General features: G+C 43.3%; 1 protein-coding gene across 1 annotated transcript; it reads left to right on the top strand.

Annotated features, from left to right (window-relative positions):
• Positions 1 to 1,760: 1,760 nt before the first annotated feature.
• On the top strand, positions 1,761 to 22,544 carry LOC310699280 (vomeronasal type-2 receptor 26-like; the record flags this gene model as incomplete). Its single annotated transcript, XM_083486901.1, has 7 exons — positions 1,761 to 1,945; positions 3,013 to 3,301; positions 3,763 to 4,575; positions 5,579 to 5,740; positions 14,265 to 14,330; positions 20,490 to 20,616; positions 21,646 to 22,544. 7 exons carry the CDS (start codon positions 1,761 to 1,763, stop codon positions 22,542 to 22,544), a joined length of 2,541 nt encoding a protein of 846 aa, XP_083343027.1.
• Between the last annotated feature and the right edge of the window lie 4,241 nt (positions 22,545 to 26,785).

Raw genomic sequence — 26,785 nt, 5'->3', positions numbered from 1 at the left:
GCTCTTACCTTCAGATTTCTTGTCTGTATTAGGGAATCAGATTCCCAAAATAAAATCTCCTTTTATCACCTATTTCTGGTGTCTTCCTGTATGGTCCTAATAGCTGGCAAACCCCTCACCAGTCTAGAACCAGTTTAGAATCTTTGTGATCAGTGGAAGAAACTGTCTGCAGTCAGACATCTCAGTTTGATTATGTGCCAATACAAATGACACCCTTTTTTTGCTAGGATGTATGTATGTAAGTATGTGGGTGCGGGTGGTGCTGTGGGTTAAACCACAGAGCCTAGGACTTGTCAATCAGAAGGTTGGTGGTTCAAATCCCCACAACGGGGTGAGCTTCCGTTGCTCGGTCCCAGCTCCTGCCAACCTAGCAGTTCGAAAGCACATCAGAGTGCAAGTAGATAAATAGGTACCGCTCCGGTGGGAAGGTAAACGGCGTTTCCAGAAGTGGCTTAGTCATGTTGGCCACATGACCCAGAAGCTGTACGCCGGCTCCCTCGGCCAGTAAAGCGAAATGAGCGCCACAACCCCAGAGTCGGCCACGACTGGACCTAATGGTCAGGGGTCTCTTTACCTGTATGTATGTATGTATGTATGTATGTATGTATGTAGACACAGACACAGTCAAAGGATCATATTCCCCCTTTGAACTAAATGCTTAAAAAATAATAATTCCTCAGTGGTTTTAAGTTCTTCCATTAAATAAAATAAATTGTATAGACCATTAAAAAAACACCTCTAAGTTGTTTCCATGAAATAAACAACTTGTTTACAAGTTCTGCCCTGCCTGTGACCTTCCCAGAAGTGTCTGATACACCAATGGGAGACAAAGGTAAAGGTAAAGGGACCCCCGACCATTAGGTCCAGTCGTGGCCGACTCTGGGGTTGCGGTGCTCATCTCGCTCTATAGGCCGAGGGAGCCGGCGTACAGCTTCCGGGTCATGTGGCCAGCATAACTAAGCCACTTCTGGCAAACCAGAGCAGCGCACAAAAACACTGCTTACCTTCCCGCCTGGAGTGGTACCTATTTATCTACTTGCACTTTGACATGCTTTCGAACTGCTAGGTGGGCAGGAGCTGTGACCGAGCAACGGGAGGTCACTCCATCATGGGGATTTGAACCGCCGACCTTCTGATCGGCACGTCCTATGCTCTGTGGTTTAACCCACAGCGCCACCCGCTGGATGCTTAAATAGATGGTCTAATCCACTTGCAGGGCTCTCCTTAGGTTCTTGTGGGCAAAGTTCAGGCCCAACTCCCCACCCCTTGACTCCTGTCAAACTTTGAAAATGCACACAGCAAACATGTATGAGCCATGCAAAGACTCTAGGAAGTTGCAGAGACTAATCTTCTACCACGTATAATTATCAAAATCATAGTGATTTATTCTCCAGAAAGCTCAAGAGATATTTTTGGAGATGACCTAAGCATGAGAATCAACAAGAGCAAGATGTTATTCATTGTACTCTGCCTGAAAAACAGTTTGGTGCAGATAACATTTCCTGTGTTGGAGTCAGACGGAGCTGAGATTCAGAGCAGGTAAAGGATGGGACGGGAGCAGGAGATGGCTGCATGGCATTTAATTCTGCCTTAGCTGAACCCCACCCAGACTGGGAGAGCCACTGCAGCTTGGGTCTTGCAAGAGCTTTTGACTTCTGCTGTGCTGGCTCTGGAGGTGGGAGGAGCTACTGACAAGAGATGTAGAAGGCAGAGGCAGAATGAGATCCCTGCTGCTTCTGTTGCTGCTTCTGCTGCTAATGATGCCCCATGGAGTCTATGGGAACCTGAAGGCCAAATGCCCCTTGAATCTCATCAGGGATCAGAATAAAGCACGCAGTTACTACCGGCCTGGAAACTTCCTTATTAGTGGGATCATACCTTCAAAATATATTCTTAAGCAACTTCCATATGTTTTTTCCCAGACCCCCTCCACCAAGATTGAGAGGTAAGTAATTAAATGCAGGTGGTTGTCATGTTTGTCCACCTCCACCCCAATAGCTCCTGTTTCTCAGGGCAATAGCCCCAGTTACAGGGGTTTGGAGCCTGTAGCAACACACTAGAATGGAAATGAACCTAACCAGATATCCTAACGTGGCATTAAATTATTTCAGGTGTAGGAGGGAGGTGAGGATGTCGTGAGATCCAGGTGGTTTCCAAGATGCTGTGATTTTATTTTATTTGCACGATTTATATACAGCTTAATTAAAATCATCTCTAAGGTATGCAGCAGTAAACCAACAGCAGCTCATGTTGAAACTTCTCTTAGGTATATTAAAGTTTTCCTCCTGCAACCCAATCCACTTCCCTTTTGTGCCGTGTCTTCTTCAATTATAAGCCTGAGGCTAGAGACTGTCTTAAAAAAGAAATGCTAAATTGTTCCGGGTGATTTAGATAAAATAAAACAGGTCAGAGGACTTCCTGATAAGTACGGTAGGTTCAGGTCTCCAAAGGTTCAACTCTCTCTCTCTTTCTCTCTCACACACCTTCAACCCACCAGGATTTTTTCGTAAGTGATCATGACGCCAGTGGTCAGTCTGGAAGAAAGACTCTCCCACCTTGAACCCTGTATTGCCTTTTGAAAAATAGTTGAACAATTTACATAGACCTTCCTTTGAAGCAACCCTTCGGAAGCTGCCATGACCACTGAAGGAAATGCAGTCTTTCCTGCAATTTTCCAGCATTTCACAAACTTTTCAGAGGAAATTGTTTTTACTAATACTTATTTGAAGATGACCTGGCCACATGACCCGGAAGCTGTACGCCGGCTCCCTCAGCCAGTAAAGCGAGATGAGCGCCGCAACCCCAGAGTCGGCTACGACTGGACCTGATGGTCAGGGGTCCCTTTTCCTTTTTATTTGAAGATGAAGTGCTTCTCTACTCCTGAAATGGAGCATAAACTTCCCAATATTTATATACATGTAATAATTTGTGGATCAAATAATGTTTTTGTTCATTTGTTAACAAATTGTGAATAGCAGTTTAATTTTTTTTAATTGGTATATTTTTTTGCAGTGTCTCACCTATGTTCTACTGGCACATATTGTCCTACTTGTTCACCATCCAGGAGATAAACCAAGATCTCAGGCTCTTACCTAACATCACCCTGGGCTACAATATTTTTGAGAACCACTTTGATGGAAGGTTGACTTCTGACGCCATGCTAGACCTTGCAGGTGGGGGAAGCAATGTCCCAAACTATAACTGCAAGAAATGGAATAACCTGCTGGCTGTTCTTGAGCAATCCAATTCTGTCATCTCAAAGGAGATTTCAGCTATGTCAAGAATCTACAAAATCCCACAGGTAGGAACGGTGGCTCCATGGAGGGACAGAGGAGAATTTCAACCCCAGTGCAGTTGGGAAGGGGCAATAAAACATGGGAAAATCCTGAGCTGTAACGGCTCCTTTTTCAAAATTTAGCTTTAACCAACCTGTCACCCTCCCCTCGGATGTTTCATACTGCAACTTCCATCAGCCACAGCCAGCATAAATCTTGTTAGATATTTATCATTTCAGGTTAATAAAAATCTGTTCCTGAGAGCAAAGCACACCACTTTTTCTTTTCTCAATAGTTACAGATAGGTAGCCGTGTTGGTCTGCCATAGTCAAAATAAAAATATTCCTTCCTGTAGCACCTTAAAGACCAACTAAGTTAGTTCTTGGTATAAGCTTTCGTGTGCATGCACACAAAAAGCTTATACCAAGAACTAACTTAGTTGGTCTTTAAGGTGCTACAGGAAGGAATTTTTTTATTTTCTCAATAGGTCAGTTATGCCTTCATTGCCCAGGTTCTTGAAGATAAAATCCAGTTCCCTTTTGTCTACCGGATGGTCCCCAAAGAAGAAGCTCAGCACCAGGGCATTCTCAAGTTGCTCCTGCATTTTGGATGGACGTGGATTGGCCTCCTTGCTCCAGACAATGACGGCGCAGAAAGATTTGTGAGTGCCTTGACACCTCTGCTGATCAGCAGTGGAATTTGCATTGCCTTGTCAAAAAGATTTCCAGAAAAGGAAGTATTTAAAATGTTCAGCCCAAATGAGCCTTTTGCCATCTGGAGACAAGCCAGAGTATTTGTTTGCTACATAACAACTCAAATGGGACTTGGTATAATCTTTTCAGTACAAGAAGCACTTGAGAAACAAATTGGGCCAAAAGTCTGGATCACAACGGCTTTTCAAGACATCAACTTTATCTTTTCTTTACATCCTTTTTTCTTCAAGTACATCCATGGTTCTTTGTCCTTTGTAATGAAGACTAAAATAAAGAGCACCAAACATATCTACTATGAACCAAGGTCCCATTTCCTTAACCAGTTTTGGGAGGAAGCTTTCCATTGTTCCTATTCAAAGCATGTGTTGTCTATGAAAGGCCGGACTAGATGCAGAGAGGAGGAGAAACTGGAGCCTTTGCCCAGAGAAGAGCTGGAAAGAGTCCTGTCTCAAGACAGCTACGGCACTTACTTCAATGTCCAAGCTGTGGCGCATGCCTTAAATGCTGCATATTCATCTAGATCAAGGTGGATGATGATGGCAGGTGGAAAAAAGGAAGAGGAATTTCTGAGGCTGCAATCATGGCAGGTATTATCTTTCCTTGCAATCCATCAACCCAGCTGTAGAATCCAATTTAGTAGCAAAAAATGTTGCGGTGAATGTAAGTGTTCATTCCTTCCAGAACTAACTGTTTACTGGAACTTCAGCAGATGAACAATGTACAGTGGTGCTTGAACGGCTTGGCTCCTGAACAAATCGGCTCCCAAACTCCGCAAACCCGGAAGTGAGTGTTCCGGTTTGCGAATGTTTTTCGGAAGCCGAACGTCCAACACAGCTTCCGCTTGAGTGCAGGAAGCTCCTGCAGCCAATCGGAAGCCGCGCCTTGGTTTTCGAACGGTTTTGGGAGTCGAATGGACTCCCAGAATGGATTAAGTTTAAGAACCAAGGTACCAATGGAAACAGTTAAGCTTTTACAACCTGACAGTAACACTGTCTGTACTTAATTGCCTCTGTGAGTTATTGCCTTCATTGTCTGGGTCAGAGCTCCTGAATCGCTTTGATGTTGAGTGTTGCTCTGCTGTTTTACTGGCGCTAAGGAAGTGTGCTGGGCACCACAGAATGCACTCAAGAAGCTTGGCAAAGTGGCATGTCCCAAACACACGCTGGTGTTCACTATGGATAGCCACGTCAAGGGCTTAACTGGATTGGCCCCCAGAATTGTAGAATAATCTTCACTAGAGATAGTGTGGATCCCTTCCAACTCCAAGATTCTATTATTTTAAGGGCATTCCTGGGCACTGATTTTTAGGACTACCTTGGTTAAACACTTTGGATATCTATTGTCCTCGTGGGTTAAAAAATATATTTTATTGTCTTTGTATTGATCTTATTCTGCTCAGCTCCTAGCTGTTTTATATGAAAGGCGGTCTATAAATGTTTTAATTGATAACATAGAATTCTTCAAGAGGGCTTATAGTCTACACAAGATGTTCACTGTCCACAATTCATAAGAGCTCAATGGGAATAAGACTGAGATCTCCAACATGGTTCCATGCTTCCTTAATGCTGCTGGTTTCTCCTGTCATTCCAGCTTCACCCTTTCTTGAAAGAAGTCCAATGCTTAAATACTTCTCTGGGCACACTGTGTTTGGATAAGAATGGGGAGCTGCCAACCGACATTCATATTGAGAACTGGGTGATGTTTCCTAATCAGTCTCGTGTTAGAGTGAAGATTGGGAGTCTAGAGAGAGAGGTGTCGACTGGCATAAAGTTTAGCATTAACCCAGAAACCATTGAGTGGCCCAAGCCATTTAAGAAGGTAGGGGATATAACAAGGGGGGGGGAGGCTAGGAAAGCGTGCTTAACACTTGTCCTTGTGAGAATGACCGCTCCCCACATCAAATGGGGGGCGCCTTTTGCGTGGCCATGCGCAGCCCCCTGGCTCCCAGTAGTACGGGCTGGCTTCACCCTCCCCAGGCTGGATACCTGGAGGTCTCCGCCTACCTCAGCCAATCGCCCAATCCTGCCTGGGGAGCCGTTGCCAGGGGATGAGCCAGGTAGGGGGAGGGACCGCCCTGCCCACACAACGGAATGTGAATCTTACTTGTGAAGCGAGAATGCTGCAAAACAGCAAGATCCTGAAACAAGAAACAATGTGTTTCCCAGACACTTCTCCCCAGCTACTGCTACAGTTTTCTTATTGCTGTTATTATGTTTTGGGTGTGTGTGTGTGTGTGTGTGTGTGTGTGTGTGTGTGTCCCTGCTTTGCTGTTTCAAAGTGCTTCCCATAAAATAGTGGGTGGAATCAGCTGGACTAGGGATGCTGTTGCGTCCTTACCAGATTCTCTGAGTGAATTCCATTGTCAAAAACGCTACTAACACTCTCTCCTTAATGTACCTTCTTTTCTTAATGGTTAGACTGTGCCTCGCTCCAGGTGCACCAAAAGCTGCCACCCTGGGTATGCCAAGGTGGTTCAAGAAGGAAAGGTGGTTTGCTGCTATGCTTGTGCTCCCTGTGCAGAAGGGACGATCTCCACTCAGAGAGGTAGGTGACTCAAAGGGAGAGGAGATTCCTTGGGAGAATAAGGACAGTGAGTTCATTTAGTTATTTTATAATGTGCTCTCAGTTATCAAAGAACAACAACAATGTCTGTCAGGGACTGGACTTAGGAGGAATGGTGGGGACCACCCTTCCCCAGAACCTTCCAGAGATGAGGAGAGAGTATAGATTTAGAACAGTGGCTTGCGGAAGGCCATAGTTCAGAAGCTGCAGAGAGGCGAGGCTGGGAAATATTGGAAGAGGAACAGCAGGAAGAAGCAGCACCAGGGGAGAGACAGCTGACAGACTCAGTGTCTTTGGAAAGCATTAATGACTCCCCCCCCCCGGACCAGACATGCATTAAAGGTAGTAGAACAGAAAGCTCTAAGGCAGAAAGCTCAGATTAACCAACACAAGGGTGACGTAGAATAGGAGAGATGGAAGGGGTGGGACTTTACTTGGAACAACACTGTTATCCTAGATAGAAGGCATTCCTTCATCTATCTCTCTGTGCGTAGTGAATAAATTACTTGGTAAGAAATGTTTTTTGGTTTATTTGCTTCTTGGCTGCCACCATGGGAGGGATGGAATTCCCTAAAGCCTGACAACGCCCAAAAGAAACAATTTTTTATTTAAAAAAAATGTTTAGAAAACCCTGACAAAATAGTGAAGAATAACAAATTTTAAAGACAATGAAAGCACAATATGAAATAAAGAATGCATAATAGGAAAATGATTACAATATGAATAATTTTGAGGGGAATAATATGAGCATTTCATGGAAGAAATTTGAAAGTATTTGGATTAGCTACTGTATTAAAGGTATAACAAGAAATCATATGTAAAAAGTGAAGCATGAGAAGGCAATTTTTAACACTCTTCCACCAGTCCAGCTTACATAAAATTTATCCAAGATGAAGGAGAAATACAGTATACACCTCACAGGTTTGCTGTGAGGATGAAAAGGGAAGGAGAGAACCGCACATGCCATCTCCAGCTCCTTGGCAGAAAGGCGGGAGGGAAATGGAGGAAATAAATAATCAAATAAAAAACAAACTGTCAAAGGTCAAGTTGAAGAGAGGCATCTTCAGCATCAGCCAAAACTGTACAACGCAAGACGAAGATGCCAGAAATGCTTCTGTGGGGAGGTTGTTGCCCCTCAGCTTTAACCTACAAGATTGTCTTGGCAATAAAAAGTGGGGGGAAACCTATGTGTGCCACCTCCATCTCCTTGCAGGAAAGACAGGATGCAAGTGTAAACATCAAATAAGCAAATGAAAAATTGTTTCCCTCTCTTTCCCTACTCCACATTCTTATTCATTCAGTTCAATTGTATTCATTCAACTTGTTTTTATTATTGCTTGTTAGCCGCCCTTCGCTGGGGAGGGCAGGGTATAAATAAATTATTATTATTATTATTATTATTATTATTATTATTATTATTATTATTATTTTATTATTTCCTGAACTCTCTCATATTGGTATCTTTCTCCAAAACGCAATAGAACAAAAGTGGCTGATGGAATTAAGTAGTGCTGAAGCCACTCTTTTTCTCCTCCTCAGATGCAGAACATTGCACCAGATGTCCAGAAGACCAATATCCAAACAAGGATCGAGATCACTGCATTGCCAAGATTATTACTTTCCTATCATATAAAGAACATTTGGGGATCCTCCTGACTTCCTTGGCTCTCTTTCTGTCCTTAACCACAGGCTTTGTGTTAGGAATCTTCATTAAATACAAGGAAACTCCCATAGTCAAAGCCAACAACAGGGACCTCTCCTACATCCTCCTTGTCTCCCTCCTGCTGTCCTTTTTGTCCTCCTTCCTCTTCATTGGCTGTCCCACAAAAGTCACCTGCCTCCTTCAACAAGCAGCCTTCAGCACCATCTTCTCAGTTGCTGTCTCTTCTGTGTTGGCTAAAACCATTATGGTGGTACTGGCCTTCTTGGCCACAAAGCCAGGAAACAGGGTGAGGAGATGGCTGGGGAAGAGTCTGGCCAATTCCATTGTCATTTCTTGTTCCAGTGTCCAAATGGTCATTTGCATCATCTGGCTAGGGATCTCTCCCCCATTTCCAGACTCTGACAAGCACTCCCAGGCTGGAGAGATCATCCTGCAGTGCAATGAAGGGTCTGTGTTCATGTTTTATGGTTCCCTTAGCTACATGGGCTTCTTGTCTACCATCTGCTTCATGGTGGCTTTCCTGGCGAGGAAGCTGCCTGGAGCCTTCAATGAAGCCAAGCTGATCACCTTCAGCATGCTAGTCTTCTGCAGTGTTTGGGTCTCCTTTGTGCCCACCTACCTAAGCACAAAGGGGAAATACATGGTAGCCGTGCAGATCTTCTCTATCTTGGCCTCTAGTTCTGGGCTTCTGGGCTGCATCTTCATGCCCAAGTGCTACATTATTGTGCTGAGGCCTGTTCTGAATACAAAAGAGCACCTGACAACAAAAACTAAGAATGGTATCTGATTCTTAAATTAATCAATGTTGACAATGGCCTGCCCTGTAGACATTAAACACACATAACTGTTTCTGGATTAAAGCTTCATAAACTCTGACTCTCTCTTTTCATTCTGCATAAATCTTGAATGATGGAAAGGAATGTTTGGAGTTAATGTTTTACATCATTTCTTTATCACAGCCTGATTCCCACTAGAGACCTTCCAACCACTTTGGTCTTTATGCTGCTCAGGTTCACCTGGCTCACCCTAGTTTTCCACAGTCTTGTTTTCTAAATAATATTGTGCATTGTTGGCATGTTTACATCATCATTATAGCATCTTCCAGTTATGCCCTGATTCCCACTCCAAAGCTTGCAAGCCAAGGCTCTTACTTGTAATAACAAAATAGATCTTTATCCTGGCAGATGGTAGTACAGGCTCAGCAGCAAAACCAACGCTCAGGTGCCACGGTTTAGGAGCTCAAGAGCAGAGTGAGAAGTTCAGAACTGTATAGAAACAATGAAGGTGTCCCCATAAGTTTCTATGCTTTCACCTTCAAGCTTTTCAAGATGAGGCATTGAACACTCACTCAGTTGAAAATGGGAGATCACTCCTTCTCTAACTCTGGTTTCTAGCCTTGAGGCCCCCAAAATCAAAAATAAAACTAGATGGGCAAATAAAAATAAACTGAACAGCTTTTGATAATAAGCCCTAAATTGCATGCCTCTAACGCCTTCACCAGTCTAAACTAGAGGAAAGCTTAGTAAATGCGGGTGGTGGTGTGGGTTAAACCACAGAGCCTAGGACTTGCCAATCAGAAGGTCAGCGGTTTGAATCCCCGTTGCTCGGTCCCTGCTCCTACCAACCAACCTAGTAGTTCGAAAGCACGTCAAAGTGCAAGTAGATAAATAGGTACTGCTCTGGCGGGAAGGTAAACGGCTTTTCCGTGTGCTGCTCTGGTTCGCCAGAAGCGGCTTAGTCATGCTGGCCACATGACCCGGAAGCTGTACGCCGGCTCCCTCGGCCAATAAAGCGAGATGAGCACCGCAACCCCAGAGTCGGTCACGACTGGACCTAATGGTCAGGGGTCCCTTTACCTTTACCTTTAATGCTTTCACCAGTCTAAAGTAGTGGAAAGCTTAGTAAATTCCCTGCACCACATTTTACCTAATGATTTTACCTAATGATTTACAGTGGTACCTCAGGTTAAGTACTTAATTCGTTCATGAGGTCCGTTCTTAACCTGAAACTGTTCTTAACCTGAAGCACCACTTTAGCTAATGGGGCCTCCCGCTGCCGCTGTGCCGCCAGAGCACGATTTCTGTTCTCATCCTGAAGCAAAGTTCTTAAGCTGAGGTACTTTTTTGGGGTTAGCGGAGTCTGTAACCTGAAGCGTATGTAACCTGAAGCGTATGTAACCCGAGGTACCACTGTATTGGTGTAGGAGAGATTTGCATCTCTAGCAGGACATGAGCACAACAGCACCCCATCCTGTCTTAGCTGCAGAGCATAGCCATCATAACTCATAGTCATTGATAGCTTTAACACACACAAACCAAATTCCTTGAGAAAGTGTGACCGGCTCCATCGGGAACCTCCAGCCCTGCTTGTGAACTTCCCAGAGCCACCTGATTCACCACCGTGTGATATAGTGGGGTGGACTGGATGGGACTTTGGTTTAACCCAGTTGCATGGCTCTACCTAAGTTCTTGTGAGCAAAGTTCAAGCCAAACTTTTCTACTCATGTAGGCAATGCTTATCACAAACATGTTTTTCTCCAGCTCTGCCCCTGCCCCTTGAGCCATTCATTCCAGACTCCAATAAGCCTCAGAGACAAAACTTCTTCCACTTGTAATTATCAAAATCATAGTGATTTACTACTGTCACTCAAGAAGTATTTCTGGAGACGGCCTAAACAGCAGAATCAAAAACAGCATGACGTTATTCATTGCACTGTGCCTGGAAAGCAAAGTTGGTGCAGAGAATATTTTTATTGTGTCTGACACAGACTGAGTCAAGATTTACAGCAGGTGAAAAGCTGGCCAGAGGAGGGAGAGATATGCCTGTGTAAGGTTAGCAGCTCTGAAGCTACAGCTGAACACCTCCCAGATCAGTAAAGCCACTGCCGCTTCAGCCTTGGAAGAGATTTCCTCTTCTTCTGATCTCCTGGCACTGGAGGTGAGAAGAGCCAACTGGGGCATGTAGAAGGCAGAGTCAGAATGATCTTACTGCTCCTTTCACTACTCCTGCTGCTAATCATTCCCCATGAAGTCTGGGGGAGCCTGGAGGCAAAATGCCCCTTGAATCTGATCAAGGATCAAAATGATGCAAACAACTACCACCGGTCTGGAGACTTCCTCATTAGTGGGATTATATCTCCAAACGTTTTTAAAGAGCAGCATCCTTATGTCTTTTCCCAAACCCCAGTGTTCAGGATTAACGAGTAAGTAATTATCTGCAGGTGTCTGTCTTGTTCCTCCACCCCCATTCCAGTGGTTCCTATTTACCCACACATTTCTGAACTACAGCGTCCATCATTCATGATCCTTGCTGGTTGGAGCTGATGGGATTGAGAGTCCAGCAAAAGGTTCTCAAGCACACTTGTCCTATTTGCAGCTTCCCTGGGTTCTTTCCTGTAAAATTATCTGTTCTTATTCATATGTGGCTGGGTAACCCCAGACACCCTGGGCAGCTTCCAACAAATTAAAACACATTAGGACACCAAACATTAAAAATCTATACAGGTCTCATTGGTGGAGTCAGATGTCCAAAATATGAACAACCTCTCCCTCTATCTTCCTCCCCCATCTCTCTCTCTCTCTCTCTCTCTCTCTCTCTCTCTCTCTCTGTGTGTGTGTGTGTCACACACACACACACACACTCCGTCAACCTGCTAGGCTTCATACATAAGTAAAGATTTATTGTTGCACTTGGAACTTCCCAATCTGTGCTCAAGCTGCTCCCAATTACCATGGAGATACTCTGTTTTCTTGTCCCCAGTCCAGTGGTCATCCTTGGCAATACACTTCCCCTACTTAGAATCATAGAAGTTTAGAGTTGGAAGGGACCATGCCGGTCATCTAGTCCAACCCCCTGCAATACAGGAATCTTTTGCCCAATGATGGGCTCTCACCCATGACCCTGGGATTAAGCGTCTCATGCTCTACCAAGTGAGCTACCATGCTTAACCCAAACCTTGGAGAGAATTTTTCTTTTTTACTCAGTTTTGTCCTTTGAAGACGGTGTGCTTCTACACCCCTGCATTGCAGGAGCATGCATGCCCCCATTTTTTATTTTATTTTATTTGTATAATAGGCATGCACCCCATTATTTGTGGATGTTCAATTTTGTTGCACGGTGAATACCGGTTTGACATTTTTTTATTCTATTTATTTCTTGCAGGTTTAGTGTGAGGTACAGTTGGCACATCATGTCCTTCTTGTTGACCATCCAGGAGATTAACCAGGATCCCTGGCTCATACCCAACATCACCCTGGGCTACAACCTCTATGAGAACTATCATGATGCGAGGATGACTTCCGATGCCATGCTAGACCTGCTTGCAGGAGGGGAAGGCAACGTTCCAAACTACCAATGTGGGAAACAGAGTCACATGCTGGCTGTTCTTGAACATGAAAATTCTGCTATCTCAAAAGAGATTTCAGCCATGTCAGGCATCTACAAAATCCCACAGGTATGAAGGGTGGCATCTTAGAGGGACAGAGGAGAATGCCAGCTACATCAAATGCATTTTTGTCTCCAGGGCAGTTAAGAAGGGACATTTAAAAATGAGAAAATCCTGAGCTATGGATCTGAGGCTCTTTTTCCAAAACTCAGGAACTCCCATCAGCCTCAACTAGCAGATATTTTGTTACATATTAATCAGTTCAGGTAAATAAATAATCTGTTTCTCATCCTGAAAGCGAAACACCAATCTCTTCCTTTCCTTGCTAGATCAGTTATGGCTTTATGGCCCAGGTTCTTGAAGATAAAACCCAGTTCCCTTTCGTCTACCGGATGATCCCCAAAGAAGAAACTCTGTACCAGGGGATTATCAAGCTGCTCCTGCATTTTGGTTGGACGTGGATTGGTCTCCTTGCTCCAAGCAATGATGATGGAGAAAGATTTGTGAGTGCCTTGACACCTCTGATGATCAGCAGTGGGATTTGCATTGCCATATCAAAAAGAATACCAGAAAAAAACGCATACGAAATATTAGGATCAGATGAATATGTCAGCTGGAATCAAGTGTGTGTGTTTGTTTCCTTTGTAGCCACTCAAGTGGGATGGGCTAGCATCTTTTCGCTGCAGAGTGAGAAACAGATTGGTCCCAAAGTCTGGATCACAACAGCTTTTCAGGACATCGACTTGACTTTGTTTTATCCTCCTTATATATTCCAGCACTTCCATGGTTCCTTCTCCTTTGTAATGAAGACAAAATTAAGGAGCACCAGAAATATCTCCTCCGCACCAGGCTCCCATTTCCTTCAGCAATTCTGGCGCGAAGCATTTCATTGTTCATATGCAAAACATGTGCTGTCTGTGAGAAGCTGGACAAGGTGTGCACAGGAGAAACTGCAGGATCTGCCCCAGGAGGAGGTGGAGATAACCTTGTCGCAAGACAACTACATCACTTACTTCAGCATCCAAGCCATGGCTCAAGCCTTGAATGCTGTCTATTCAGCCAGATCAAAGCAGCCATTTCGGGTGGGTGGAGGAGACAACTTGGAATTTCAAAGGCTGCATCCATGGCAGGTATTTCCTCTCTCTCTCTCTCTCTCTCTCTCTCTCTCTCTCTCTCTCTCTCTGTGTGTGTGTGTTTGTTTGTTTGTTTGTTTGAAATGCTATCCATTGTAGCAACTATAGAATATTGCATTTTTGATAAGACATTTTTGACACCTGTGGCCTCTGAGGATTCCTAGAAGTCTTTTCTTTTCTTTTCTATAGCTCTTATTCTGCAAGGCACCTTGTTATTTTATAACATGAAAGGTGGGCTAGCTTTTTAATAATAAAATAGAATGCCTGAAATGTGCAACAGCCCCAGTTCATAAGAGCTTAAAGTAAACAAGACCAAGATATCCAACATGGTTTCCTGCTTTCTTAATGCTGGTGTATCCCATGTCATTCCAGCTTCACCATTTTTTAAAAGAAATCCAGTGCTCAAATACTTCCTTAGGAGGACTGTGTTTGGATGAGAATGGAGAGCTGCCCATTGACTTTTCTATTGAGAACTGGGTGATGTTTCCTAATAAGTCTCGTGTTAGAGTGAAGATTGGGAGCTTGGAGAAAGAGGCACCCACTGGCGTAAAGTTCTCTATTAACTCAGAGGCCATTGAGTGGCCCAAGCAGTTTAACAAGGTATGGGAAAAAGAAACTGTGCCAACAAAAATGGAATGGCAAGACAAACTGTTAGAGTATATTGAACTGGCTAGATTAACAGAGGCAATTAGAGATCACACTAGACAAGAGTTTCAAAAAGAATGGGAAAATCAGAGAATACTTCACTAAAGAATTACCAAAGGAGGGGGTCAGACTGTGCCTTGGCCAAAGGCCTGGTGGAACAGCTCTGTCTTTTTTTTAAAAAAAATGATATTTATTGAAACAAAAGATTTTTTTTTAAAAAAATACACAAAGAAGACAAAGTTACAAAAAAGAAAGAAAGATAGAAGCACAAAAATAAAAATAAAAAATAAAACCATTTTTTCCAAATTCTCCAAATTTCATTACCTTCTTTCCCTGACCTCCTCCCCCTCCCATCTCTTGTTTCTTGATTAGTAATTGTCCCAGCAAATCCTTTCCATAGTTCATAATATTTTATCATTATGTTATCTTACTCTATTCTCATTTTATCTTATAAAAACAACCTTAAAGTTTAAAACTCAAATCTTTTTTTTCCAATTTCTCAAAACCAACCTCTTTAACCAGATTCTTTAAATATTTCAGCCAGAGCCAATTAATTTCATTTCAGCATTTTCCCAACATTCATAAAACTTTTCTAATAATAGTAATAATAATATAAAAAAGTTAAATTCAATCTTCTTCCAGCGTCCCCTCCCCCCAGTTCCGGGGTTGTCAGCCTTTCCCCCCCATTAGTCTAGCACATTAACCTGGTGCCCTTATATCCGAGGCCTTCAAATCTCTTCCATGTCCCTTTCGCAGCTCTTCTTCATTTCTTCCTTTCAGTCACAGGAACTCCAGCCTTGTAGTATTTTTGACCCTTTTCGACAAATCAGCCCCTTTCACATAATCCAGACTAAGCTCCATGTGATGTTTTGCGGCATGTTTCAAATTCACTCCAAACTTGAAAAACCCAACAGCTCCAAATCTCTGACGGCCCATTTCCAAACTCTGAAAGTCCAAACATCCCAGCATAGGGGGTTCAATCCAACCCCCCATTTCTAATCCAATCGAGACTTTATCTTTCCAGGTCTGGTTTTTCCCAAATTCATTTATCACATCCAAAGACTCATTTTCCTGCTGGGCCAAAAGTCCCTCCATCTCTGGCTCCCAAGATTCAACAAAATCCTCTTCTTTTCGTTGTTCTGTCTTGGCACACTCCTGTTTTAATTCCTGAATGGGCTCCTTATGATTTTCCACTGCCTGATCAAGAGCACTGGCAGCTTTTGTCATAAAATCCATCTTCTGACTTAATTGGTCCAATAGGGCACTTATGTTACAGAGAGCACCCAACAGTGCTTCTGAAGGCATTGTCTTACAAGGTCACAGAACTCTTCCCACAATCAAAATCAGTAAACAGTTGCAGTTCCCAGGTTATAGTTTCATAGCTCCCCTCTAGGGAGAGAAGCTTCTGATTGTTCTTTACCTCGAGTACCCAAGGAACAAAGTATCTTCCTCAAAAGATTCTGTCCATTTTCTTTCTTTCTTTCTTTCTTTCTTTCTTTCTTTCTTTCTTTCTTTCTTTCTTTCTTTCTTTTTTTTGGAAAGCGAAAAGAAACAATGGAGTCACAATGTTTCCCTCCTTTTAACTATCTGTCAAAGTATTTATTTCTGGTCAATGAGCTTCAAACATCAAATATGACCCCCCGCTCCATGGTCAGGACGGTGGAAAATTACTTTACTTTCACTTTGTTTCTGCAGGTTTTAACAAGTCAATAAAAAGACCCCCTTCTTCTCCTGCCTCCGAAGGGGGGTTCCTCTGTTTTAGATGGTGAAAGACGATATTTTAAAAGAGGTTTTTAAGGCTCTAGTTTGCAATGTCTTTGCTTTGTTATAACACAAGGGAACGGAAAGGCGACTTCCTGTTTAGCTCTTTCCGTTTCAGTACCAAATTGGGGTAAATTTTAAAGTCCAGATTCCTTTAACTTCGCCAATACTTGTTTAAAATCCAGATATTTAACGTTCCAGTACTCACGGTTGGTTATTTCTTTTTTTATATAATTTTTTTTATTGATTTTACAAAGTTTTTATAAACAATACAAACAGATAAAAAGACAAAACAAACATGTATAATTTCTTCTCCTTTTTTTCATAAACCTCACTTCTCTGACTCCCCCAAACCTCCCCTTTCTACATCCCAATTTCCTTAATCGTTTCAGCAAATCCTAAACTTAATTTTATCAAATTTGTCCCTTATTTGTTCTTTTCATTTACTTAATCTTTTGTCGCTGTAATCTGCTTTTCTTACTAAGAACCTCAACATTTTAACATTCATTAATTTTGTAATATTTCTTAAGGTAAATTTTAAATTTCTTCCAATCTTCATCCGCCGTCTCTTTCCCCTGTTCACAAATTCTGTCAGTCATTTCGGCCAGTGTCATATAGTCTATCACCTTCATCTGCCATTCTTCCAGAGTGGGTAGATCTTGAGTCTTCCAATGCTTTGCGATAAGTATCCTTGCTGCTGTAGTAGTGTACATAAAAAAAGTTCTGTCTTTCTTTGACACCAATGGGTTAGCAATGCCCAAGAGGAAGGCCTCTGGTTTCTTAGGGAAAGTACATTTTAGTACCTTTTTCATTTCATTATATATCATTTCCCAGAAAGCCTTGATCTTCGGGCACGTCCACCAAAGGTGGTAGAAAGTACCTTCAGTTTCTTTACACTTCCAACACTTGCATGCCGTAAATTTTATACCGGTGTTCCACAACCATTCCCAGTCAGCAAACATAATGTTATGACCAATGTCCTGTGCCCACTTAATCATAGCTGATTTAACTGTTTCGTCTTGTGTATTCCACTTCAGCAACAAATTATACATTCTTGACAAATTCTTAACATTGGGTTCTAACAGTTCTGTTTCTAATTTTGATTTCCCCACCTGGAAGCCAATTTTCCTGTCTTGTTTGTACACCTCCATTATTTGAAAATAATGGAGCCAATCTCGTACTTTTGTTTTTAGTTTCTCATGACTCTGTAATTTCAGTTTATCTCCTTCTTGTTCCAAAATTTCCCAATACTTTGGCCATTTGGCCTCCATATTGAGTTTTTTCACCGCTTTAGCCTCCAAAGGTGACAACCATCTAGGGGTTTTATTTTCCAACAAATCCTTATATCTAGTCCAAACATTATATAGTGCTTTTCTGACAATATGATTTTTAAAGGCCCTATGCACTTTAACTTTGTCATACCACAAATATGCATGCCATCCAAATGCATTATTAAAACCTTCTAAATCCAAGATATCTGTGTTCTCGAGGAGCATCCACTCTTTCATCCAGCAAAACGCTGCTGCTTCATAGTACAATTTTAAGTCCGGCAGGGCAAATCCCCCTCTTTCCTTTGCATCCGTTAATATCTTAAATTTTATTCTGGGCTTTTTGCCCTGCCAGACAAATTTCGAAATATCTTTCTGCCACCTCTTGAAACAGTCCATCTTGTCAAGGATTTGCAATGTTTGAAATAAAAATAACATTCTAGGCAATACATTCATCTTTATGACTGCAATTCGGCCCAACATTGAAAGCTTCAAATTTGACCATATTTCCAAATCCTTTTTAACTTCTGACCAACATTTCTCGTAATTGTCTTTAAATAAATTCAAATTCTTAGATGTCATATGAACCCCTAAATATTTCACCTTCTTAACCACCGTCAAGCCTGTCTCAATCTGAAACTTCTCCTTTTCCATGACTGATAATTTTTTTTCCAAGACCTTAGTCTTTTGTTTGTTCAGTTTAAATCCAGCCACTTGACCAAATTCTTGAATTAAGTCTAAAACCCTTTTTGTACTAGCTTCTGGCTCTTGTAAGGTAAGCACTAAGTCATCTGCAAATGCCCTTAACTTGTACTGTTTGGCTCCGACCTGTACCCCTTTAACCAGCTGGTCACCTCTAATCATATTTAGCAACACCTCCAAGACAGATATAAAAAGTAATGGGGAGATTGGGCACCCCTGTCATGTCCCTTTTTCTATTTTAAATTCTTCAGTTATCACATTATTTACAACCAGCTTTGCTTTTTGTTCTGAGTATATTGCTCCCATACCATTCTCAAAACCTTGGCCTACCCCCATCCCATGAAGATTCTTTTTCATAAAGCTCCAAGAAATGTTGTCGAAGGCTTTCTCCGCATCCACAAATGTCAAAACTGCTTTAGTGTTTATATTCACCTCTAGTAGTTCCAAAATGTCTATTATGTTCCTCACATTATCTGACAAATGCCTTTTTGGAAGAAACTCTGCTTGGTCCATATGAATCTCATCCATCAACACTCTTTTCAATCTTCTTGCTAAAATGTCTGCAAAAATTTTGTAATCCACATTAAGTAATGATATAGGGCGGTAGTTCTTAAGTTGAGTCTTTTCAGTCTCTGTCTTTGGTATGAGTGTAATGTATGCTTCTTTCCACGATTCTGGTGCCCTTTTCCCCTCCAAAATCTCATTGCAGACTTCCTTTAACGGTTGCACTAACCACTCCTTCAAAGCTTTGTAATATCTGGAAGTCAGTCCATCTGGTCCTGGAGATTTGCCCAACTGCATGTTTTGGATGGCACCCTCTATCTCTTGTTCTGTTATCTTCTGATTTAGATCCACTTTGCTTTGATGAGAGATTTTTTGTAATCCATATTGCTTGAGAAACTCATCTATATCTTCTTCCTTCTGCGGCCCTTGTGAATATAATTTTTAAAAATAGCTCAGAAAGCAATTCCTAATCTCATTAGGTTTATATATATTCTTTCCATCAACTTCTAGGCTTGTAACCGTATTTAATTTCTGTCTTTTCTTCATTTGCCAAGCCAGAAGTTTGCCACATTTGTCTGCAGATTCAAATGTCTTTTGTCTCATTTGTTTAATCTTCCATTCAATCTCTTGGTTCGTCAATTCCATATATTGTGTCTGATATACCTTGATCTCTCTCAGGATCTCCTGGGACTTTTATCCTTCTTTTCATTTTGATTTCTCTTCTTTATTGAGTTTTGTTGTATTAAGAATCCTCGCATCACAGCTTTACTTGCGTCCCAGATTACTCTTTTTTCCACATCTGTTTTTAAATTTATTTCAAAATAGTCCTTTAGGGTTTTTTGGGCCTTTTTGTGGATCGCCTCATCTCGAAATAGGGTGTCATTCATCCTCCATCTAAATGAACCAGCTGTTGGGAATTTCATCTCCATCTTAATGGCGTTATGGTCGGAGCAAGTCTTTGGGCAGATTTCCACTTTCTTAATCTTTGGAGCCATCCCACTAGTAATCCAAATTTGGTCAATTCTGGTCCAGGTCATCATAGCTTCGGAGAAGAAGGTTCCCTCTCTCTTGAGAAAAAGCAGTCGACTCACAGCACAGCGCCACTTCCCCCTCTTTACTTCGGAGCCCGTTTCTGGGTTCCTTGGTGGGTTGGGGGGCGCTAAAGGTGCCCGCCGAGTCCCACGGTCACAGGCTTCATCCGCCTGTGATTTCCAGAAGGGTCCCCGCTACGCCGCAGCGGTAAAGACCCGCTTCATGCGGAGCTTGTCCCTCCTGTTCAGAGGGAGTCCGCCATCACCGGAGGCGCCACCCCGGAAGTCCTGGAACAGCTCTGTCTTGCAGGCCCTGCAGAAAGATGTCAAGTCCAGCAGGGTCCTAGTCTCTTGTGGCAGAGCGTTCCACCAGATCGGAGCCACAGCCAAAAAAGCCCTGGCTCTGGTTGAGGCCAGCCTATCCGCTCTGTGGCGTGGGACCTCCAAGATGTTTTTGTTTGAAGATCTTAAGTTCCTCTGTGGGACATACCAGGAGAGGCGGTCTTGTAGGTACAAGGGTCCTAGGCCGTATAGGGCTTTAAAGGTTAAAACCAGCACCGTAAACCTGATCCTATACTCCACCAGGAGCCAGTGAAGCTGGTATAGCACTGGGTGAATGTGATCCCGCAGCGAGGACCCCGTAAGGAGTCTCGCTGCAGCATTCTGCACCCGCTGGAGTTTCTGGGTCAGTCTCAAGGGCAGCCCCATGTAGAGCGAGTTACAATAATCCAGTCTGGAGGTGACAAATGTGCATCCAAGATGTGCCCTTTTTGACCTCTATGCTTGAATTCCATAGCCAGAAATACTCCTAGTGGTTTCCTTCTGATGCACCTTCTCTTTATGGTTAGACCGTGCCTCGCTCGAGATGTACGGAAAGATGTCGACCAGGATATGCCAAAAGGGTTCAGGAAGGAAAGCCAGTTTGCTGTTGTTTGTGTGTTCTGTGTGCGGAAGGGACAATCTCCACTCAGGAAGGTGAGTGACTCCAAGGGTTCCTTGGGAGAATTAAAACAGAGAAGAGATTCACTCAGCGACACTTTCTGTGAAGATTCCAAAGACATTTTTGAATGTGGATCCTTTCTCATCTTTGCTATTTTTACTCACCTTCACCACCTCCAGGAAGTGAGTTGAATTATTATTATTAGTAGTAGTCGTAGCAGTAGTAGTATTAGTATTAGTATATCTGTATGACACCCATCCGACTGGCTTTCCCCAGTCACTCTGAGCAGCTCCTAACAGAATATTACAAACACGATAAAACACCAAACATTAAAAACTTCCCTGATGTCTTCAGAAGGCCAGATAGTTGTTTGCATCCTTGACATCTGTTGGGAGGGCATTCCACAGGGTAGGGGCCACTATCGAGAAGGCCCTCTGCCTGGTTCCCTGTAACCTCATTTCTCAGTAGAAGGAAGCAATCTCTGGGGTACAAAGTGGGGAGTAGGGAGAGCCTCAGCATATATTGCACATAGTCAGTTATTCAAGTATTTTGTACCATGCTTTCAGTGAACCAAATCTGAGAACCAACAACAAAAAGATAGTTTTAAAAATCATTTTGAATAACTGAGAAATTGCCAAAAAAAGTAAATACTTAATGCAGTGAAAGCACAATATAAAGTGAACCATACGTTATGTTAATATGATTACAATACAACAGCCAATAAAAAGGTTATCTTTATAATAGGGGAAAACCACACAATGAAGATGCCAGATGTATATATCTGGGGTGGCCAGAGGTCTCTCAGCTTTGTCCAGTATTGCATGGTTATTTCAGTGATTAAAAAGTAAGAAAAACTTTGCGCACCACCTCTGTCATCTTGGAGTAAGGGCAGAATGCAAGTGTAAGGTTTAAAGAAGCAAATGAGCCAATTCTGCCTATCTATTGCTACTGCACATTCTAATTTTTTCACCTACACAACATCAGCATCTGTCTTCAAAATGTACAAGAATGCAGAGGGTTCTGGATGTAAATGGTGTTGAAACCATTCTTTTTCTCCTCCTCAGATGCAGAACGTTGTACAAAATGCTCAGAAGATCAGCATCCGAATAAGGAACGAGATCAGTGTGTCCCCAAAATTATTACTTTCTTGTCTTATGAAGAACATTTGGGGATGATCATACTCTCCATTTCCCTATTCTTGTCCTTAGCAACAGGAATCGTGTTAGGAATCTTCATTAAATATAAAGAAACCCCCATAGCCAAAGCCAACAACAGGAACCTCTCCTATATGCTCCTTGTCTCGCTCCTGCTGTCCTTCTTGTCCTCCTTCCTCTTCATCGGCCGTCCCAGGAAGATCACTTGCCTTCTTCAACAAGCAACCTTCTTCATCATCTTCTCTGTTGCCATCTCCTCTGTGTTAGCAAAAACCATCATGGTGGTGCTGGCCTTCCTGGCCACAAAACCAGGGAACAGGGTGAGGAGATGGCTGGGGAAGAGTCTGGCCAACTCCATTGTCATTTCCTGCTCCAGTGTCCAAATGGTCCTTTGCACCATCTGGCTGGGCATCTCTCCCCCATTCCCAGACTCCGACAAGCACTCCCAGGCTGGAGAGATCATCCTGCAGTGCAACGAAGGGTCTGTTGCCATGTTTTATGCTGCCCTGGGTTACATGGGCTTCCTGGCTGCCATCTGCTTCACAGTGGCTTTTCTGGCCAGGAAGCTGCCTGGGGCCTTCAATGAAGCCAAGCTGATCACCTTCAGCATGCTAGTCTTCTGTAGTGTTTGGGTGTCCTTCGTGCCCACCTACTTGAGCACAAAGGGGAAATACATGGTGGCTGTGCAGATCTTCTCTATCTTGGCCTCCAGTGCTGGGCTCCTGGGCTGCATCTTCATTCCCAAGTGCTACATTGTTGTGCTGAGACCTGATCTGAATACAAAGGAGCATCTGACAACAAAAACATAAGGTGGCATCTCTCAGGATTTTGGCAATCCTGTGTTATGTTCATCAAGAACCTGGAGTGTTGTGTTTCATACTTGGGCAAAGGGGGGGGGGGAATTGAGCCTTTTGAGAAAACTTTGGATCACTTGTAGGTGAGATTTCTGAGTAAACTCTAGGTCCCTAATAATGTAGTTCTTTCTCTTAGTGATTGCTTGCTGCCTGAGACTTATGGCTTCTTTCCTTGAGACAGAGGCCCAATGAGAAGCTGGGCTTTCTAGTAAATTTCCAGTGACATTGCCTAAGGGTACACAAGGCTGGTACTCAGTAAAAATGTGCAAGAACCACCTGCTTTGTAGATTCTGCTCTCTGTTCTGCCTTAGACCAGTCCCTAAACCAGTGTCATCAAACCATTTGTCTCTGGGTCCACAGAGTAAACAAACAACGGCTTACACAAAGGAGAGAGAGGGAAGATAGCAAAATATTTATTATATCTTGGTGGACCACAAGCTTAACATGAGTCAACAGTGTGATGCAGCAACTAAAGCTATTCTAGGCTGCATCAACAGAAGTCTAGTGTCCAGATCAAGGGAAGTAATAGTAGCACTCTATTCTGCCTTGGTCAGACCACATCTGAAATACCCTGTCCAGTTCTGGGCACCACAATTTAAGAAGGCCGTTGACAAGCCGGAATGTGTGCAGAGGAGGGCAATCAAGATGATCAAGGGTCTGGAAACCAAGCTTTAGGAGGAGCGCTTGAATGTTTAACCTGGGTATGTTTAACCTGGAAAAGAGGAGACTGATGGGAGATATGATAGCCATCTTCAAATATCTTAAGGGCTGTTGCATGGAAGATGGTGCAAGCTTGATGTCTCCTGCTCTGGGTGGTAGGACTTGAACCAATGGCTTCAATTTGCAAGAAAGGAGATTCCAACTAAACATTAAGATAAAACCTCTCTGGCAGTAAGAGCTGTTCAGCAGTGGAACAGACTCCCACGAGAGGTGGTGGACTCTCCTTCCTTGGAGGTTTTTAAAGAGAGGTTGGAGGGTCATCTGTCATTGATGCTTTAGCTGGGATTCCTGCATTGCAGGGGGTTGGACTAGATGACCCCCAGGGCCCCTTCCAACTCTAAGATTCTATTATTTCAGTATGCATGCTGCTTTTTCACATAAATGTAACCAACACACCTCACAACATGACAGCAATATAAATATATAACAATACATCATTACAAGCATATTAATTCATGCCAACACTTACTATCCAAATATAAGCAACTCTCACACATTTAGGCAGAAATGACTGGCAGAATCCGGGACCAGGAAGAAGAGTCGGTGGAAGAAGATTGGAAGAAATTTAAAGATTATCTACAGAAATATTGTAAAATTAATGAATGTTAGAATGATGTTGGATAGAAATTAAGTGGTTTCTAGCTGTAATGCTTTAAGAGAATATGAAAAAAGGCTTATAAATGGGTAAAAGCTTAATGGCAAGGATTTGCTGAACCAATAAATCTAAGTGGAATACAAAAAAGGGAGGTATGAGGAGGTCCGGGGAAATAAGCTTAAGGAAAATAAGAAACGGAAAATTAATGTGTTTTTAACTGTTTTTATTTTGTATTTTTCTTTTTCCATTTTTACTGTAATATGTTAAAAAATCTCAATAAATATCTTATAAAAAGAAAAAAGAAACTCACACATTTAATTTGTGTGCATTCAGCTATACATGTTTGGCAATAAATAAAGAAATAAACAAACAAACAAACAAGGAGGTAGAAAGGGGGCAGGTGTCCAGGGGAAAAAACCGTTTGGCAGTCCTGTGTTGGATTTTGTGGAATCCAGTGTGTTTTGACCATATGTGATTTTGGCTTTATACACTATTCCTGGAACATAACCCAAGCATAAGTTGAGAATCACCTGTAATTCCTTTTGATAATGTGGCTATGGTGGCGCTTTCAATTCATCATGAAATACACTATCAAGCATTGAAGCACACTGATTGATATGAAACACTGATCCCTCCAATGCAGTCTGATATTAGCAATGATATAACCAGATCATCTCCCTTCCAGGGAGTTTGGAACTTAACAGGTTAAGTTGTTCCCATGATGCCACACCATTCTGACGTCAGTTTTCGAAGCTGGGAGGAGTTTGGGAGGAGTTTGTTATTCTCACTCTGTGTTGTGAGGGGAAAGGAGCAGTTTTGTAATGGCTGCAAGCAGTCCTGGTTTTTCCGAAGATTTGTTGGAATAAACGACTGTAAATAGACAAACCTGTACTGTGTGTGTTTGTCTGGAAGCTAAGCCAAGCTACGTGACAGTTTTCCACCGCTGTGTTAAACTCTGCTGAGGCGTGACTGAGAGCTGCGGAGCGGAAGTGTGCCGGGCGGCCATAAATCGCTAATTGAGGATCGCAAATCAATTAGCGGGGGTCACGTCAGACCAATAAACTTCAAGATTCCTGTGTCCTCCTCCTCTGCCCTTCCCCCAGGTGCAACTTGGGGTTTCAGACTTGGGGTGCAATTGCATTGCAGGCAGGCAGGACTGGCAAACAGCTACTAACATGTTTGAAAGATGTGTGTCTGGCTCTGCTTTGCTTGCCTTCCATAAGAACCAACTCCAGGGGGCCGTGGGTGCTTGGGCAGCCACAATAATATAATTGTGGGGGCAGGGCACCCACAAAGTCAATGAGAAAAGCCGGCAGGCGGCAGCAGAGAGAAGCAGTTCAGCTCTGCACTCTGCAGCCAGCGAGCAAAGCATCCTTTTCCAGGGGTCTCAGAGTCTCTCCGCTTCTGAGTCTGAGCCTTTCCCTATGGAAAAGGGTGCCTCACTGGGACACTATTAAGCCTTCACGGCCTAGGACCCTCGTACCTACAGGACCGCCTCTCCCGGTATGCCCCACGGAAGACCTTAAGGTCTACAAATAGCAACACCCTAGAGGTCCTGGGCCCTAAGGAAGTCAGATTAGCCTCAACCAGAGCCAGGGCCTTTTCAACTCTGGCTCCAGCCTGGTGGAACGCTCTGCCTCATGAGACCAGGGCCCTGCGGGATCGGATTTCTTTCCACAGGGCCTGTAAGACAGAGTTGTTCCACCTGGCCTTTGGCTTGGAATCAGTATGATTCCCTCCCCCTCTTTCCTTTTCCTTTCTCCTCCTGTGAAGAGGCTGCATTTTAATGTTTTAATGTTGTATTTTAATCTTGCTTTTAAGTTGTATTTTAATCAACTTGTTTTTATAATTGGTTGTTATCCGTCCTGAGCCCGGTCTTGGCTGGGGAGGGCGGGGTATAAATAAAATTTATTATTATTATTATTCACTTAACATATAATTAGATAAATAGTCTCAGTCTCAGTCAACTTTACTGCACATAGCCAAAGGCTGCCGCAATGCACACAGAATTATTTGACAATTAAAAGAAAATATACTGAATTGATTTTAAAAAAGACTTAAAACATTTATATTATCAAAACATTATGTACTCTAAACCAGTGTTTCCCAACCTTTTTTGGGCAAAGGCACACTTGTTTCATGAAAAAAATCTCGAGGCACACCACCATTACAGCCCCGTGACGTCAGCGCGCAGCGTCACGCCGGGAGGGACGCACAAAAGTGTAAGTTTCAATTCCCCCCCCCACTGCTGTGCCAACCGCCAAAAAGCCAAGAATCGCGGGACCACCGGCGGAGGGAGGGAGGGCGAGCGGAGGCAGCGGCGAGCCCCGTTCCTCCCCATCCGCCCCATTCCGTGCAAGGAGCGCGAACAGGTGTGAGAAGGGGGTCAAACCTGCGGGTCGGCGCCAGGGAACCTCCAAGCTTTGGGGGTGGGGGGAGGAGGCAGCAAAGCGAGGCAGGAAGGAGAGCGCGGCTTGGCTGGGTGAGCTTTGGCAGGGGCAGGGAATGAGAGCCGCGAGGCGGGCGCTGCGGACGGAGGCGCTGCCCGCCGAGCTCGCAGGCAGCCAGGCAGGCAGACGGCGAGAGCCCCGCGCTGGGCGGCCTCTCCTCGCTGCCGCCGCCCCGCCTCTCGCCGCCCGACTCGCCCGCCTCCCTCCAGGCAACATCTCGCGGCACACTAATTGGTTGTTATCCGTCCTGAGCCAGGTCTTGGCTGGGGAGGGCGGGGTATAAATAAAATTTATTATTATTATTATTTACTTAACATATAATTAGATAAATAGTCTCAGCCTCAGTCAATTTTATTGCACATAGCCAAAGGCTGCCGCAATGCACACAGAATTATTTGACAATTAAAAGAAAATATACTGAATTGATTTTA

Source organism: Podarcis liolepis, assembly GCF_965112155.1.
Source record: "Podarcis liolepis genome assembly, chromosome: 2".
Classification (NCBI taxonomy): domain Eukaryota; kingdom Metazoa; phylum Chordata; class Lepidosauria; order Squamata; family Lacertidae; genus Podarcis; species Podarcis liolepis.
Note: the sequence above shows the minus strand (reverse complement) of the source record. Positions and strands in the feature narration are given on the sequence as shown.